This window comes from Rattus norvegicus, chromosome 13, assembly GCF_021556685.1.
Source record: "Rattus norvegicus strain SHRSP/BbbUtx chromosome 13, alternate assembly SHRSP_T2T, whole genome shotgun sequence".
In the NCBI taxonomy this organism is placed as follows: Eukaryota; Metazoa; Chordata; class Mammalia; order Rodentia; family Muridae; genus Rattus; species Rattus norvegicus.
Window position 1 is genome coordinate 92596124 of NC_141546.1, and position 17946 is coordinate 92614069.

The 17946-nt window shown below is 45.6% G+C and overlaps 1 protein-coding gene and 1 pseudogene across 8 annotated transcripts in view; both read left to right on the plus strand.

Moving 5' to 3' along the window:
• Positions 1–4480, plus strand: part of Desi2 (desumoylating isopeptidase 2) — a 44861-nt gene extending 40381 nt beyond the window's left edge. For 6 of the 7 annotated variants that reach the window (XM_087580314.1, XM_087580316.1, XM_087580319.1 and 3 more), the window contains one exon: positions 1179–4480. In XM_087580314.1, coding sequence (XP_087436440.1) covers positions 1179–1412 — 234 coding nt within the window. In that variant the 3' untranslated portion in view covers positions 1413–4480. The remainder of the gene's footprint in view (positions 1–1178) is intronic. The other variant, NM_001013873.1, reaches the window with a different exon arrangement.
• A 7297-nt stretch (positions 4481–11777) lies between these two features.
• On the plus strand, positions 11778–14247 carry Rps16-ps3 (ribosomal protein S16, pseudogene 3; annotated as a pseudogene). Its single transcript, XR_015636198.1, has one exon. The product of XR_015636198.1 is annotated as a ribosomal protein S16, pseudogene 3 (transcript).
• The last annotated feature ends 3699 nt before the right edge of the window (positions 14248–17946 follow it).

Sequence of the window (17946 nt, forward strand, 5' to 3'; positions counted from 1 at the left end):
AACCTACTAATGGGCTTTGACCCAGAGTTTTTAACTCTTAGGAGTTAAGAGCACTAGCTGCTCTCCCAAGGGAACCAAAGTTTAATCCTCAGCGCCCAAATGGTAACTTACACTCCAGTTTAGGGAATGTGATAGGTGCTGGGCAATCAAAACTGGTCGGAACATACTGCCTGAGTAAGTGAAGGCACCCATCTTCCTCTTAGCTAGAAGAGAAGAAGAACTAAGGACACTTCTGAATCTTAAGATTGTGTTGTACAGTTGCCAGCTTTGTAAATGTCAGCTACCTCTTTGATGTAAGAAACTTTGAAACCTCTAGTATTTTCAAATATTTTAAAATACTAGCTTCATATCACATGATCATAATCTTTAGTATGACTAGAGACAAACTGTCAAAGTGGCAGTGGAGCATGGACTCAGTTAAGCCCATTTTTTTTATATGTGTGAGAGCCAAGAAGGTAAGAGGGTAAAGTAAACATTGTCATTGGCCTGCCTCTCACTCTCTGACCTAAGAGGGACAAGACTCCCTTAAGGACCTGTAAAGAATAAAAAGCCAGCAGAGGAGCACAGCAGGTTATAGCCAAGGAGTCCAGCTGACACCTACTTGTACCCCTAGAGTCCTCAGGCCAAAGGCTAGCCAGGCCTCCAGGCCTTGTGCTGACCATGGCCCCCTGCTGCCAGGGACCGTGGGTCTTGTGTTCCTCAGGGCCTCTAGAACCCGCTGAGCTTCCTAGAAACAAATGGGTGATGGGTGATGGGTGAAAGCATAGGCTGCAGCTGAAGGGGATGTGGGTGGTAGAAACTAGAAGACAGTATAAAAGAACTGAGAAACAGAACAACAGGGAGATACCCAAGGCTGACTCTTCTAACAGCGCGAGGCTACTCTACTCTAATAGCTTGTACTAACAAGCCTCCTTCCTTCTGTACTGTTTAAAAGTAATTTTACATGTTTCACAGTAGCTCAAGGAGACAGAAGCCAATGGGAATTGGCTTGACTTCAAAAATGTAAAAAGTACACCACTTTAAGAAGGACCGGGCTGTGGAAGGGTCCAGCTCCTGCGTTAAGGCCCTGCTTCTCAGCATAAGCTGGTCCGCAGTGTATTTTCTCTACAGCATCCACCCCTTAGTCATACCATTGGCACTGATCTCTTCTTCCTAACACAGAGCTCTCTCCTCCATAGATTCTCTGTGGGAAAGAGATTCCTCGCTGGATCAACCGGCTGGCCTACTTCAGCTCCTGTATACCCTTTCTACAGAGTTGCCTCCCAAAGGAGTGGCTCACTCCTGCGGCACTGCAGTCTAGTGTCAGCCAAGAACTCCAGGATGAACTGGAAGAAGCAGAGGACGCAGCCGCATCCACTGCCATGGCAAGTGCTGCAGCTGGAGGCAGAACTGGGCGTCACACTAAACTATAATTATGATCTCTGCCGTCTGCCTTCAGAACGGTCTCTGGCAGTTGAGTGTCACTAGAGAAAAAGAAAATAGAGTAAATGTCCTTTGGATATTTTGTATGCAAAGATGGCTCTCCCCCAAATCCCAGTTTTTCAGCTCAGGATTATATTTGTAATCAAAAACAAAAAAGAAAAAAAATCACTCGGCACAGGAGGGAGAACTTCGTACGAAGCTGCCCTCTTCTCTTTTCTTTTTAACCCACTTGTAAATTTGGATTCACTTCCTCTGTTTTATACGAGCTCTGTTAAATTACGTTTACAGTATTTTGTACCACTGTTTACAAATCTTGCATGGACTTCTGCCACCGTGAAGGAAGAGTATCCTCCTCTTCAGACGTGAGGCAGACCATCTCTGTACACTTCCTGACAGCTGCAGAGCCACGGCCTAATAGTGGGCACAAGAGAAGGCTCTCACGACTGCAGGTCTCATCACCTGCTCACAGGCTGTCCCTTAGAGTCCCATTTGGCACCCAGACACAGGAGTGCCAGCTGGCCTCATGTGAAGGAGCACACATGGCCAGAGGGCTCCTTGGGCCCCAGGTCAGCTCCTTTCCACACCTCCTTCCTGTTCCGAGCAGCACATTCCCCAAGGTGCCCATGGAGCAACTGGTTTCATCCCAAACACACCTGCTCAGCAGGGGGGGGGTGTCGTGTCTGCCGGCTAGATGCCTCTGACCCTTTAATGAAGATGTGTTCATGGAAGACACTCTTATAACGATGAGTGGTTTGCACATGTCTTACAGAGGGGCCTCATTTTTACTTTAGTACATTCTAAACTCCTCCCTGTACAGGATATTTTTGGTGGGCTGGGAGTATCCTAACCTAGCTTCCTGAGCAGCAGTCTAAACTGACATTAAACTGCTTTTTAACTAGCCAGACTACCTTTTATACTGGACATTGAAAACTAGAATCTGAAACACACCTAACATTTAATACTTGTGTACACCATATCAGAAATGGCTTGTTGGAGTTTTAGTTCATGGGGGAGTGGTTGCACCTCATAATAGAGATTCTATTTTCATTGATAACTTGTTAAAAATCATATTTTTGTGTCTTAAATTCATCTTTTTATGTTCTCAATGTACATCTCTTACATAACATACCCTTAGGAGGAAGTTGTGCTACAGATAAGTCTTTAGCAAGGAAGTCATCTGTTAGAGTCCAACCCCCAGTGAGCCTTGGATGTAGAACCAATCATTACGTCACAATCAATGTTCTGCCTTAAGAGTGAGTGTGTAAGTGGATGCAACATAGGAACATCCCAGGTACTGACTGCAGCTTCCGATGCAAGGTTAGTGTGGGAGCCACAGTCTGTGTGAGGACGATACATGTCTTTGAGTAAATGACATCTTTAACTTTGCCATGAGCTGATTTTGATTGATACTTATTAACGTAAGCACACTCTCTTTATAGGGAAAGTAAACCTTGGGTTATTTGACACTTTGTGCTGTTTGACTGTTCCGTTCCAGAGAAGAAAGTTGCTGCAGGTTACTCTGCCAGGGGGCGGGGGGGGGGTGCATTTGTTTTAGGAAACGTGCAGCAAGACAGGATTGTGGGATTGTGGTCTTTATGAAGAGTTGACGTAGTTCAGTTCTGAAAAGAAGACTGAGGACAAGACACTAATGCTCCCAAGAGGTGTTCACTACAAAAGCCCAAGCCCTCAGCCCAGCTTAGTAGGAGTTGACTTGGGGTTTTCTGTTTGTTTGTTTTATTAATCGTGTGGATCATGGTGTTTCTATGAGATATAAAAATGTTTTGACCCAAGGGAATGGCCCCTCAGTTAGACATTTCTCGGTAAATAGCCAGGAACATCTCTCTGCTCACCCATAGTTCAGCAGCTCAGCACACACACGAGTGACTTGCTGTTCTCACACCTGACTGTGATATTTGCAATTTGAAGTAGTGTAAAAGTCTTGTAGGAGATAAACAGCGTGTGTGCAGGTCACCTGAGAGTCAGGACACACGATTCTTTGCACTTTAGTGTACCTGAGGTTAAGAGGAAGAGAATCTCATTTAGTGAAACCTTCTCTACAGTGCAAATTAAGAATGGGTTAATTAACTTTGCTTGTCTTGCCCTCAGAAGAAACAATCTTGTTCTCAGCATGAACTCCTAAGAAAACCCCTAAGTCAGAACCCGAGTCATGAATTCACATGTGATCCCGGGAGTCAGATACAGCTTTTGTAGTTGCAACCAAGTGAACTGTTTCTCCTGGTAGGTGTTCAAACAGTAATAGCAGTGAAAGATCAGGTAGCTGGGTTCTGGTGCTTGTTTTAAATACGCTTGGGCTTTTAAATCCTCACTGGGGGCATTGGCTTTAGATTGTGGCTTATGGGGCTGTGGAAGGCGGTGATTGTCCTCGAGGCCTGACCTCCAGCCAACTCTTGCTCTGACTCACAGCAATAGCATAGCTACCCATCACCAGCATCTTACAGAGCAGGGAACCCCAGGTTTAGTCCATCGATAGATAGCCTGGTGCGTCTGTGTGCGTGTGTGCATGTGCGTGTGTGTGTGTGTGTGTGTGTGTGTGTGTGTGTGTGTGTGTGTGTGGTCAGGCACCGCAGACAGCAGCAGGACTCTTTCCCATGGCTTCTTCCATCAGAAGACGGGTAGAAACACGTTCACTGCTTCTCAGCTCTAACCATTGTGTCGTCCTGTGGCTCCATTATGTCTTTACTGCAGCTTTGGTGTATGCTGTTTTCCTTAAATGACTAATTTTAAAAGTTAGTTTTTTCAGCAGTGGCCATCCCATTTGGGCCAGTATGGTTTGAAAGTGTTGCTTGGTTGTTAGACTTTCGTTGTCTGCTTGGTCTGTTCACACACATCTCCGCTGTCAACAAGTGGGACGGCTGTCAACAAATCTTCATGGACCTGAAGAGAATTTCTGTGAGGATGACTGCAAGTGTACTGTCACTCACAGTGTCTCTAAAACACCAAGAGCTCTCCCTCCCTTTTGCTACCTTGATATAGCATTGGGTTATCATGTCACAACATTGGAATACATCGATTTATTAAAAACTACTTTTATAAGAAATGTTTATAGTTCTTTGTGACCTCTAAGAGACACCACTGTTCTGTATTTGTGCTGGGAAGGGGTTATTTGTACAATCCAAGAATTCCATCTGCTCTGCGGGAGTGGGCCAGGTTCCTCTGTCACGCCTTGTATCCACAGCTTCCCTTGCTCAAACAGTAAGGACTCTTGGGCTCCGTCCCTGGGCCAACACATTGGCCATCAGAGAGCGCACAGGCAGCAAGTGGCAGCCCAGATTTCTGGGGAATGGAGGCAGAGTGCTGACTGGAAGACTCTCCCCACCTTTCAGCATTAAGTGGGAGCCTGAGTGCTGATGCTCACTTCCTGTTAGCCTCTGCTGTGTGGCACTTCCTGTTAGCCTCTGCTGTGTGGTACTTACTGTTAGCCTCTGCTGTTTAGCACCTCAAACCTGAAACTTTGCCTCTCACCTCCATTGGCCCTTTGTACCTAGCTCAGTATTTACCTCCACTAATTTAAGTTTTTCCCTAAAATTGTTAACAAGTAAATGAATAGTAATTTAATGATCCAACAAGGGTTGTCCACTCTTCGCCAAATAAGAGTGATCTACTGTAACCAGGCTGTTCTCACCTCAGGGACATCCGTGGGTCTCTTAACACCGTAATCTCCTAATAGACTCAGATCTGCTAAAAACAACCTAAGGGTCTTCCCTATAAAGAGAGTGCCAGTAATACTGGAGACAGTTTTTTTTAATTGTCCCTGTTTGCCCATGTTTAGGCCTTGCTCTGACTTCAGGAGTCTGCGCTAAGGATGATTAATGACTTCTTATGCTCTCTAAGAGATAATTTAGTAGCAAATAGCTTTTCTTCATATTGAAACAAAACAGAACACTAAAGAAATCTTCACTGGCTTGGTTATTTTCAGAGACCAGATAAGCCTCGATGTGCTCTGAAGATCTGCCCTGGCTGGCAAGAATTTCACAATCCCACTTGGGAGTGACTCCGTCCCGTGCTCTGAGGCAAGGAATAGTTAGGGCTGCCATCTCCAAGCCTTCTCTGGCCTTCACACTGGGAAGCACTCACTCTGATCCACAGGGGGCCTCCAATTGGAGGAAGACATTGTCTGTCTCCTTGTTTTCTCTCATCTCCCAAACTCAGGCAGGCAGTGGGATTTATCATCAGGACAGCCTACATTGCTTCTGAAGCCCTCAACCTATCTCAGGCTACCTTTAGGCCCTATGTGAGCCAGAGGGCTTAGGTATGGTTGCCCAGGTTGCTAAGCCAGACTCCTCAAGGCAGCTTGACTGTCCTGAATACACATGTGGTGTAAATTAAGGAAGGCAGCTGGAACTGGAGTGGCGGTCTGGCTCTTAGGAACACTGGCTGTTCTTCAGAGGACCTAGGTTCCTGTAATTCCAGATCTGGGGGATCTGATGGCCTCTTCTGGCCTCTCTGGCCTCATATTATACACAGAGACATGCAGGCAAAACACTCATTAAAAAAAAATTAAGGCATTTTGGTGTACCTGGGGGTGCTCAGTCTAGGTGACTACTTACCCTCAAACCTGGGCTGGAACTTTCCAATGGCAAAGCTGGAATATGCTCTAAGGGAGCAGAAGCTGCCAGAGTTGGCCATCAGGAAAGGTACAAAATGCATGCCTTCCTCTTCTGTCAGCATCTGTAAACAGACACCACAGGAGTACCCTAGTGTGGCCTCCAACTTGTTTAAAAAGAAAAAACAAAAACCTACCTTATATTGAGGACAATGAAAAAGGGAAGTCCTTTTGTTCTACCTCTGCCCTGAGTCGGGGCTGCCGTGGGTCACGTAAATACATTTCATTTATCACGACATCCTGTGCTTCACAAAGACAGTGGAGAGGTCATTCAGCCTAAGATCACACAGATTTCCTGGATAAAGTGAATGGTGGGAAAGGCTGATGCTATGTGTGTTGGCGTTAAGTTCCTGTCCACAGTCTGGAGAGGTGAACCTCTGAAGGGCTTAGTCATGGGTCCCCCTCAGAATCAGTAGAGGTGGAGGGAGGATTTTCCAAGTTTTTAATGAGTTTGAGTCAACCCTACAAACTATTCAAGGAGGAACCACAAAGTAAAACATGGACTCAAGGACTTCAGAGACTTACCTAGATGCCTCTAAACACCGGGCTGAAGCCAGGCTGTTCTGTCCTAGAACCACCTTGAGCTGTCAGGAACAAGTCCATCAACCAACCATTCATGGCGAAGACCCAAACTGCCCAAACTGCCATCCCCAGGGACCTTGCACATAGCCTCGTGTGTTACTGTTCACCATTACTGTCCCTTCTGACACTTCCAACATGACAGACAAAAATGCTTTAGTGGGTGACACTTTTTTTTTTAAGATTTATTTGTTTTATGTAAATGAAGAGAGCACCAGATCCCATTAGAGATGATTGTGAGCCACCATGTGGTTGCTGGGAATTGAACTCAGGACCTCTGGAAGAGCAGCTAGTGCTCTTAACCACTGAGCCATCTCCCTAGCCCGGGTGACACTTTTCAAGAAGTACCTCTCAGCCACACCTTGTGTCTTGAGAAGCCCTCTGGACCTCTGTTCTCTATTTCCATTGTTGTTTCTGACATTTCTCCACTACAGAACCTTCAGCCCTGCCAGGTGCCACCTGCTACTTCACACTCTTCTGCTCACTGTCTTCCTCCACAGCTGTTTCCTGTCCTCATTCCCAGTGACCACATCCACACAGATGGCAAGTGCTATTTGCCTCTGTCATCTTGTCACCTTGCCCTCTAGCTGCCAGCACCTCCCACTCCTCAATCGTCATGTCCATAGTTATTCTATCCACACACATTTCACCATCATTCCCCAGTCGATAACATCCACCACTGTCCCAGTCTTAGACCTGAGACCTATTATAGGGATGTTCTAGACCACTTCTAAAATTGTTATTTCAAGACAGGGTTTCTCAGTGTAACCTTAGCTGTTCTGGAACTCCCTTTGTTGACGAGCCTGGCCTTGAACTCAGAGATCCATCTGCTCTGCCTCCCAAGTGCTGGGATTAAAGGCATACATCACCATGCTTGGCCAGTTCTGGAATCTTCATTCCAAGCATTTCTGGCCATTACCTTTAGGTTTACCCCAATCCACTTCTCTATAAGGAATCATTGGCCTTTGCAGGATCCCAAAGCCATTAAATCTTGTACTTAAAAATGTCTCCTCTCTAACCCACCTATCTCTCCTCTCACTCAAACCAAATCTGATTGCCAGCAACTAAGTCATTTCCTCCTCTGGTCCCTCCACCACTTACTTCAATGTCCCTTTATTAAAATTTTCTGGCAAGCTAACCTGATTGGGATGTAGACTATATCAGAGTCTGGCTGCTGATGCTGCATGTGTTAGCTTGACTTTGTTTCTGTACATAAAGCAGTGAGTGGTCACTCACACTGCACCATGGTCTACTCTTGGTCCCTTGGAAGTCAGCTTCCCACATATATCTCAGTTGAGACCCTCACTTGACGCCTCAGTAAAAGATGTTAGGTCACTTGGCCTCTGGTCTCCTAATCTAAAGTCTGTATCCAGAGACACTGTGCTACCATAGGGGGTGCTTGCTACTTTTGTAAAACACCCCTCCCTCACCTCTCCAGGCTGTACCTCTAACAATTATTCCCTGTTCCTCAACAGCGCATTTCCTCTCTCCTGTCAGCAGCTATTATGTTCCCTGGAGACCTGCTATGACAAAATGGATCCTCTCCATCTCCACAATCAGAATTTTCCAACTCCATGTCCCATTCACTATTTTGAAAATCACTTTGATTTTGAGTGACGGATACAATAGAGTTTAGGGCTTCGAGTGTAGTTCCCAGGGTAACAAGTGGTAGTGCCCTTGACGAGTGTATGCAAGGCCCCAGAGTTCATCCCAGCACTGTTTGAAAAGTAAGGGCGTGGAGAAAGGCTGTATATAATGTATGTGAACCATTTAAAGGACGATGGAATGAACAGCATCCTGTACCCACCACTCAGCTTAGATAACAGACCTGGAGAACATGTCTAGGCCCCTCCCCCATTACTACTCTTCCTTCCACCAGAAGAGGAACCAACATCCTGAAGTTTGTGTACATTGTCCCTTTGGTCTTCTTTTTCTTGATGGTTTTATCTCCTGCATATGCCTATTTTTGAGCTTTGTATAAATTTAACTCATATATACCATGGTTTTTAAAGTCTCTATTTTTATAATTCATGCATATTTAATATGTATAGTTCTATCTCTTTCCACTACTGTATTCTACTGTATTCTACAAGCACACCATGATTCTGTTTATACATTTTCCCTTTGGCGGACATTTGAACAGTTGCAGCTTTCTCACTGATAAGCAATACTTTGTGAATGCTGTAAGGTGTGTATGTGCTGTGAGGATCTCTCTAGGAACTGCTAGGAATGTGTGTGTTCAAACTTATCGATGTCAAAGAACAATAGAGTCTTTATTACACCTTTATTAAATAAAATCCTGTTCAGCCCTCTCTCCATCTGCTAATCATAAAACTCTACGATCCAATTATTTTCTTACAATATCACATAATGAAATTTCTCAGAGGCTTGCCTTAAATATATTTTTCATAACTAAAGGAATCAGACCCTCCCATTCAGCCAATGGGAAAGATAACACTCAACAATGAAAAAGTAGTTTTTAAAAAGTCTAGTTGAGCTGGGCACAGTACTTATGCCAATAATCTTCTGGGAGACTATAATGGCTAGTCCTGGTTGTCACCTTGACTACATCTGGTTTGAACTACAATCCAGAATTTGAGAGCTCACCTGTGATCTGGATTGGGAGGTTAGAAGACAAGTTTCTGACCTGGATCTTGGTTGGCATGGAGATCTTGAGGCATACATAGTGACCATGAAAAGTTTGGGCACAAGGAAGGTACATGCCTTTAATCCCAGGAGACTAAGGCAAGGAGATCTGAGTCAAGGTCAGCCTGGGACAAAAGAAGTCCCAGATCCAGTCATGGTGGTACACATATTAACCTGGGTCACACCTTCTGCTGGAGGCCTAATGAGGACCCTGGAAGAAGATTCTCACTAAACTAGCTCTACTCCTCCTGGAAGGGAGGGGCTTTCTGTGCTCAGAAGTTTGTGGTGGAATTTTCCCACTGGCTTCAGATTGACCCAAACTCTGACTCTCTCATCCTCTGACCTCCATGTGCAAACTGGCACACATGTGCCTCACACACACGCACAGTGAATGTTTTCAAAATCAGGAAAAAGAACCCCAGAGAAACCTGTGTCATCGTGTGTCATCTGTGATAACTTGCAAGCATGGCTCCAGTGCTGTGCTTGGCACGTGGCACCAACGGTGCAAAGACTTGCACAAGCCTGGAAAGTTTCTCCGGTGGGTCACTCCAAGGACTGACTGCTGATCTTCCACAAAGAGGCTGGAAAAGTCAAAAGCACTTCAAATTGGAGTCCATACAATAATCCAAGCCACCAGAGGTAGTAATTAAATTTCATGTGGCTTTGCCAGGCCACAACCTGTATTTTGTATCTTTGTCAGGTGACACCGTACCCAAGTCAGCTGAGTGTAGACAAACTTCTTCCCACTTTTGATTTATGTGTAGACACACCTGTTCCTGCTCTTGACTTATATATTTCTGATTATTGATAAGTTAGTTCCTTTTCTTATAAACAAGATATACCCACCCCCCCAGCAGCTCCTGTGGGGAGCTAGGCTCTCTTTGCCAGAACCTGCCTAAACAGTGCCACAAACTTTGGGCCAAGGAGGCCACTGCAAGGCACTGGGAGGCGCTTCCTACGTGTGACGGTTGCCATTGATTGTCAATCTAACCAGTTTTGGAATCACCTAGGAGACAGAATTTGGGTGTGTGACCATCCTTCCAGAGAGGATTAACAGGTGAAGGCCCACCCTCGAAGTGGCCACGACTCCAAAGGGCAGCCAATTCTGCGGGTCTGAGGGAAGGCCGTGTGTCCCTGTAGTGAGAGTCTTGGTTTCTTGAAAAACACATTATGTTACATGAGTATGTTTCTGCTTTAATCCCAGATGTGGGATATATGGCTGCTTCGGTTTGTCCACAGTCATTAGCTACGATTGTCCCACGCTCCCTTTGAAAAGCTCTCAGGGAGAACTTTCCCTCGGGATGGAGACCCTCCAACTCTAAAGACCAGACCGAGACACCACAGGATGCAATCAGCAAGAGGATTTGGTTTATTGTCGGGATACACAGGCACAGGCACCTGCGGGCGCTTCAGTCACTCGGGGGACTGGCGCGCCCCACGGAACCAAGGATGGGCTTTTATAGGATTTTGGGGAGCAGAAGCAAGCATACAGAAGCAGATGCATGGTTACAGGGATATAATTGGTGGATTCTAATATGGCAAGGGTTTAGCCCGGGGGCAAGTTTCCTAGCTACCTTCCTGAAACATAACGGCTGACTCGGCCCCCCAAGGGTTCAGCCCGGGGGCAAGTTTCCTAGCTACCTTCTTGGAACATAACGACTGACTCGGCCCCCCACCAGGGTGTGGGACCTCTCCCGGGGCTTTTTTCATTGTCAGGTGCTCAACCGAAGTCGTCCTGTTGCCAGGCCTTCAACCAGACACATCTTGCTTGGCAGCCGCTGTGTACTCAGTGTTCTAACCTTTCCCTGAACCAGTCATCTTAAGTACAGCCTTGCAAAATGGCGTTACTGCTGCTAAGCTGGGGTCTTTCACCTTGACTTTTGCCAGCTGTAGAAGGTTTACTTCTGGGGATTCTGGAAAGAATATAAATGGGAGAGCCCTGAGAAGCACCTGTGGCAGCGGTAGCGACTGCTGCTGCTGCATTTGCTGGATTGCTGGATATTCTGAAGAGTAAGAGTGGACTCACCCTTAGAAACCTGACACCCCCCAGTAAGCAGGAAGTAGTCCAAAGAAGTCTATGTTCCCTCTCCCCTCTAGTCTTCTTTCTCTTCAACCTAGTGTTGGGGGCTTGGAAGGAATTGGGGTGGGATAAAGGTTGGAAGGGCGGTAGGTATAAGAACCCAATAAAGTAGACCCAGAAAAAATAGCACCTGCATGTCCCTGTCCTCAGACTTCAACTTCTTAACCTTCTTTCGTGGACTACTATGGCAGCACTCTCCAGGGAGCCATCTGAGGTAATACCCAGTTAAATACTTAAATAGATCCTGGTGAAGGAGCATTTTTTGATGCTTGCCCCAGTATTCTGGGTTCCCTCAATGCCTTACATTCAGACACATTCTCATATAAACTACTTTGGGGACCCAAATTGACATAAGACAAATAACCACAGAACCCTTCCTAATACAGATTTGGGTACAGGTAGTTAGCTCTGAGAAGGACTGGCCAGGCCAGTGGGTTACCCAAGATAGGGCATTAGAAAGACAGAATCAGGGCGGCGCCGCGCGGTGAGGAGCTCGTGTTCATACCTGTAGCTATGCCGTCCAAGGGTCCGCTGCAGTCCGTGCAAATCTTCGGACAGCTGTGGCCCACTGCAAACGAGGAAATGGGCTCATCAAGGTGAATGGACGTCCGCTGGAGATGATTGAGCCGCGCACGCCGCAGTACAAGTTACTGGAGCCTGTTTTGCTTCTGGGCAAGGAGAGATTTGCTGGTGTGGATATCCGGGTCCGTGTGAACGGTGGTGGTCATGTGGCCCAAATTTATGCTATCCGGCATTCCATTTCAAAAGCCCTGGTGGCTTATTACCAAAAATATGTGGATGAATCCTCCAAGAAGAAAATCAAAGATATCCTCATCCAGTACAATTGGACCCTGCTTGTAGCTGACCCCCATCGCTGCAAATCCAAAAACTTTGGTGGTCCCGGTGTCCGTGCCCGGTACCAGAAATCCTACCGATAAGCCAGTCTCAAGGATCAGGGTTTACCTTTGTAATAAACATCCTAGGACTAAAAAAAGAAAAAAAAGAAAAAGAAAAGAAAGACAGAACTAAAGAGAGAAGCCTCAGAAGAAGATTAGTTGGCAGTGGTCACTCCAGATGGGCCAGCTCAGGGCCCCAAAACAGGATGGTGGTGGTCAGATCAAATCTGCTTCGGGAGGGTTGGGGATTTAGCTCAGTGATAGAGCACTTGCCTAGGAAGCGCAAGGCCCTGGGTTCAGTCCCCAGCTCCGGAAAAAAAAAAAAAATCTGCTTTGGGACTTCCTCATGGGGGAGCATGCAGACTGTTGCCTTTCCCCCAAGCAAGTTTTTCAGTTCCGGGACAACATGAACCCTTCTATATAGTCGTGCAGTCCAGGCATCTACTTTAGAATTCTGAGTAAAATGGGCTTGTGAGGAAAGCTCACCCTTTCCTGGACATGTCTAGTCTCAAGCTGGCATGAGGGATGCTTTAGCACAGAGGGGGGGGGGGGTGATATCTAAGTCCAATGACTGCAAGATACTTCTTACTAAAGAGTATGTTCTTGCTTCCTTGTTTAATTAACTTGAAAAGTTTACACTGCGATCGTGTGTGTGTGTGTGTGTGTGTGTGTGTGTGTGTGTGTGTGTGTGTGATTTTTTAATTTAATTTCCCAGCATGAACTTGGTAGGTGACTTCTACGGCAATGTCAAAGGTTGAGCATGCCTGTGAGCATTCTGAGTGTGTCTTAAGAAAGACCCTTCTCTCCTGCAGCCTCGAACCAACGCTGCTGCAAAGCCCTCCTCCTGCAGCTGGCTACCTACAGTGTCAGCTAAGTCTGGGCTCAAAGTGTCTGCACGGAGAGAAGACACTGGAAGAATGGGGTCCTGCAGCTGGAGAGGGCTGAGCTCAGTGAACACTGAACTTTGATGGTTTTCTTACCTGAGGAAGTAACTTCCCTCCTCACTCTCAGGAACAGATGTAAGGCAGTCCTACCCTTACTGCTGCAGAATTACCTTCTGACATTGCCTGGGGTCACGATACTGCACTGTGTGCAGATGCAGTAATGTGCCTCTTGGCCTTCACTGCAGAACTGCCTTTGCCTCTAGGTCTCTAACCAGACTCAAGGTTATACTCAAGGTTATATTAGACGCAGGCCCCCTAGAAGTGAGGTGCAGTGGGACCTGTGTAGAGGTGCACTACACACCGGAGAACTGAGCTCAGGAGAATGTGCATAGAAACGGATTTTAAGGGTATGGGGTGATGGGTTCATCCCCATTGCTCCCTTGCTCCTACTGTGCATGCTGTCTGCCTTGCAGTCTCACCCCCGCCCTCACTTGGCCCTCTAAGGTGACAGATCTCCATTGTGCTGAGAATTTGGTGTCTGGGTGTGTCCTGTACTGTCTCAGAAGGGGCTGCCCTCCCTTATACCCTGCATCCCTACGTTCCTCCTGTGGTGATTGTCTCCTCGGTCCTGAAATACGTAATTGGGACAAATATATTTAAGACTTGGCAGGATTCCCTCGTTGGTTCCCTGATCTATGGAGGGCATGGAGGTATTATGGTTGAAAAAGACTGGAAGGGAGCCAAGCTGCCTCTGTCCTGCTAAAACCAGTGTGGAATCCTTGCAGGGATTGAAAAAAACTAGTGACAGGAAGAGACTTGAAAGATGCAGGTTCCGTGGTTGTTGCCATATCTCTTCTTAACTCCGCCTCCTCTTTGGCCCGGCAGAAGATGGATGGATCCTGGAGACAGCCGGTTACCAAGTTGAACCAAGTGGCAATTCTGTTGCAGCTGCTACCCCAGATGTGCTGTGAATTGTCACACCTCCTAGCCCCAAGTCCTGGCAGTGGATCGCAAGAGCTTTTCTTCTCCACAACTGCCCATAATGCCTAAGAGAAGCGATTTGCTCTGCCGACTAGCCCAGCAGAATGCCTCCACTGTCTGACCTCCAGAGTACGTTAATTTCCCAGCCCTGTGTCTCAACTCTGTTCAAAGAGATCCTGCTCGCTTGCCTCTTCCACGATGACATCCAACCCAGATCCATTACATTGATGGCAATTATGTCTGTTAGAACATGGGTCTGCCCTCTTAAAGAAGCTAATCACTCTCAAAAGGCTAGGTCTCTCAGACTAAAGAAATCAGTTCAGAGCACTAGCTGCTCTTCCAGAGGTCCTGAGTTCAATTCCCAGCAACCACATGGTGGCTCACAACCATCTGCCATGACATGATTCTCACTGATGCACGTGAAGACTGAATGCTTATATACAATCAATCGATCGATCAATATCTGACTTTGGGTTTTTGAACAATGTCAACTGTCACTGATGGTCCCTCCTCGGTCATGTCCTTCAGGACCAGACAGGGGAAGCTATCTGCAATGAGACTTGGAGGTATGGAGGCTCAGGAGAGGTGCAGGGAGGAGCTAGTCCCACAGCTACCTTGGGGGGCCATCTATCTCCTTTCTTACAGCTGCCACTTCGGCAGCAGTTACCTTGGGGGAACCTGACACACAATGCCGCTAAAAGAGGGAGCTAGCCAGCACTGTGCCATAAGCTCACTGTTTCTGTTTGGGAAGCTGAGTCATAAGAATCCCAAGTCTGGGAAGACCCTGTGCTCTGGCTAGTTTTATGTCCATTGTGCTTGTCTCATAGACCCCAAAAGACCACCAAGGAGTTGATTCTAATGCAATTGCACGAGGTCTTTATTCAAGCTGGAGCGTAGGCTCCTCCCTCATCTCCGACCAAGCAGGATGGGGGCGCGGGGGGGGGGGGGGTGAAGCCCCAAGCCCAGTTTCAAGCAAGCATTTATAGAGGCAAGCAAACAAGCAAGGGGATATCCAGCTTGGGGCTATTATGGAATTTGTTGCCCTTTAAAATGATTGACTAGTGCTGGGAGCCAAACCATAAACTTTCATAAGTAGGTACAACTGTAACTTCTTTCCTCCTGATTGGTGGTTGTTAGGGAGTGACCAAGAGACTAACACTAGGTGTAGGCTTGTTGGGGAATGACTCAAAGATCAATATTAGGTGCTGATTTGTTAATGAACTCCAATTCAGCCTTAGGTCAGGTTCTCTAAGGAGCCTGAACCCAAGATGGAGTTGGTCTGGTCTCTCGTGTCACCTTGGCATAAGCTTGGGTGACTTTTGGAAAAGGAAACCTCACTGAGAAAATGCACCAGACTGACCTGTAAGCAATCCTGGTTAGAGGTCAATTTCTTGATTGATGATTGATGGGAGAGAGCACAGCCCATTGTGGGTGTTTCCATTCCGGGTTCTATAAGAAAGCAGACTGAGAAAGCCCTGAGTTCTGGTTTACATCTGTGCTGGGAACAGAGCCTTTGCTCTAGATCCCAACAAACTGAGCCCACACCCCAGCTGCAGCTTGCCTTGTGGGGGTATTCTGACACATCCAGGATCATAGGTGAGACCCCAACCGAGCTCCAATACTGGGCTTAACTGGGACCTCAGAGACCCTGGGACCCAGATACCCTGCCCAGCCAGAGACCCGCACTCCTTCCGGTTTGCACCTGTACCTGGTGCCGAGCCTCTACTCTGGATCCCAACCCACTCAGTCAACACCCTAGCAGCTCAACTCCCAGGGGATCTGACACATCCAGGATCACAGGCTCACAGGAAGGACAGGCTCCAATCAGAGACAGCAAGGTCAGTTAACACCAGAGATAACCAGATGGTGAGAGGCAAGCACAAGAATAAAGCAACAGAAACCAATACTACTTGGCAACATCAGAACCTAATTCTCCCAACACACCTATAAAGCAAGATTCAGATCTAAATTCTCATCTCATGAAGATGATAGAGAACTTAAGAAGGACATAAACAACTCCTTTAAAGAAATACAGGAGAACACAGGTAAACCAGTAGAAGCCCTTAAAGAGAAAACACATAAATCCCTTAAAGAAATACAGACAAACACAAACAGGTGAGGGAATTGAACAAAACTGTCCAGTATCTAAAAAGGAAATAGAAACATTTAAGACCACACAAAGGGAGACAGCCCTGGAGATGGAAAACCTAAGAAAGAGAGCAGGAGTCATAGATGTGAGCATCACAACAGACTATAAGAGACAGAAGAGAAAATCTCAGGTGTAGAAGATACCGTAGAAAACATTGGCATAACAGTTAAAGAAAATACAGAAAGCAAAAATCTCCTAACTCAAAACATCCAGGAAATCCAGGACACAATGAAAAGACCTATAATAATAATTATAATATTATTGTTATAATTATTATTATAATAGGTTTAGAAGAGAATAATAGGTTTAGAAGAGAATGAAGATTCCCAACTCAAAGGGTCAGCAAACATCTCCAAAAAATTATAGAAGAAAACTTCCCTAACCTAAAGAAAGAGATGCCCATAAACATATAGGAAGCCTACAGAACTCCAAATAGATTGGACCAGAAGAGAAATTCCTCCTGTCACATAATTGTTAAAACACCAAATGCACAAAACAAAGAAAGCATAATAAAAGCAGTAAGGGAAAAAGGTCTAGTAACATATATAAAGGTAGACCTATCAGAATTACACCAGACTTCTCAACAGAGAATATGGAAGGTAGAAAATCCTAGGCAGATGTCATGCAGACCCCTAGGAGAATACACATACCATCCCAGGCTACTCTATCCACCAAAACTCTAAATTAACATAGATGGAGAAACCAAGGTATTCCAAGACAAAACTAAATTTAAACAATATCTTTCCACTAATTCAGCCCTAGAGAAGATAATAGAAGGAAAAGTCCGACACAAGGAGGGAAACTACACCCAAGAAAAAGCCAAAAATTAATCTTTTCACAACAAACCCAAAAGAAGAGAAAAATACAAACATAATTTCACTTCTAACAACAATAACAGGAAGAACAATCATTGGTCTCTAATATCTCTCAATTCCGCAATAAAAAAACATGGGCTAAGAGATGGGATACATAAACAAGACCCAGCATTTTGCTGCATACATGAAATGCACCTCAGTGACAAAGACAGACACTACCTCAAAGTAAAAGGCTGGAAATTTTTTTTCCAAGCAAATGGTCCCAAGAAACAAGCTGGAGTAGCCATTCTAATATCCAATAAAATAGACTCAATCAAAAGTTATCAAAAAAGATGGGGAAGGACACTAAATACTCATCAAAGGAAAAAATCCACCAAGATGAATTCTCAATTCTGAACATCTATGCCCCAAAGGCAAGGGTGGCCACATTTGTAAAAGAAACATTACTGAAGATCAAAGAACACATCGAACCTCATACAATAATAGTAGGAGATTTCAACACCCCACTCTCATCAATGGACAGATCATGGAAACAAACTAAACAGTGACACAGTGAAACTAAAAGAAGTTATGAACCAAATGAATTTAACAGATAACTACAGAACATTTCATCCTAAAACAAAAGAATATACCTTCTTCTCAGCACCTCATGGTACCTTCTCAAAAATCAACCGTATAATCAGACATAAAACAAACCTCAACAGATACAAGAAGATTGACATAATCCCATGCATCCTATCAGTTCACCACAGACTAAGGCAATAACAACAAAAATGACAGAAAGCCCACATACACATAGAAGTTGAACAACACTCTATTCACTGATAACTTGGCCAAGAAAAAAATAAAGAAGGAAATTAAAGACTTCTT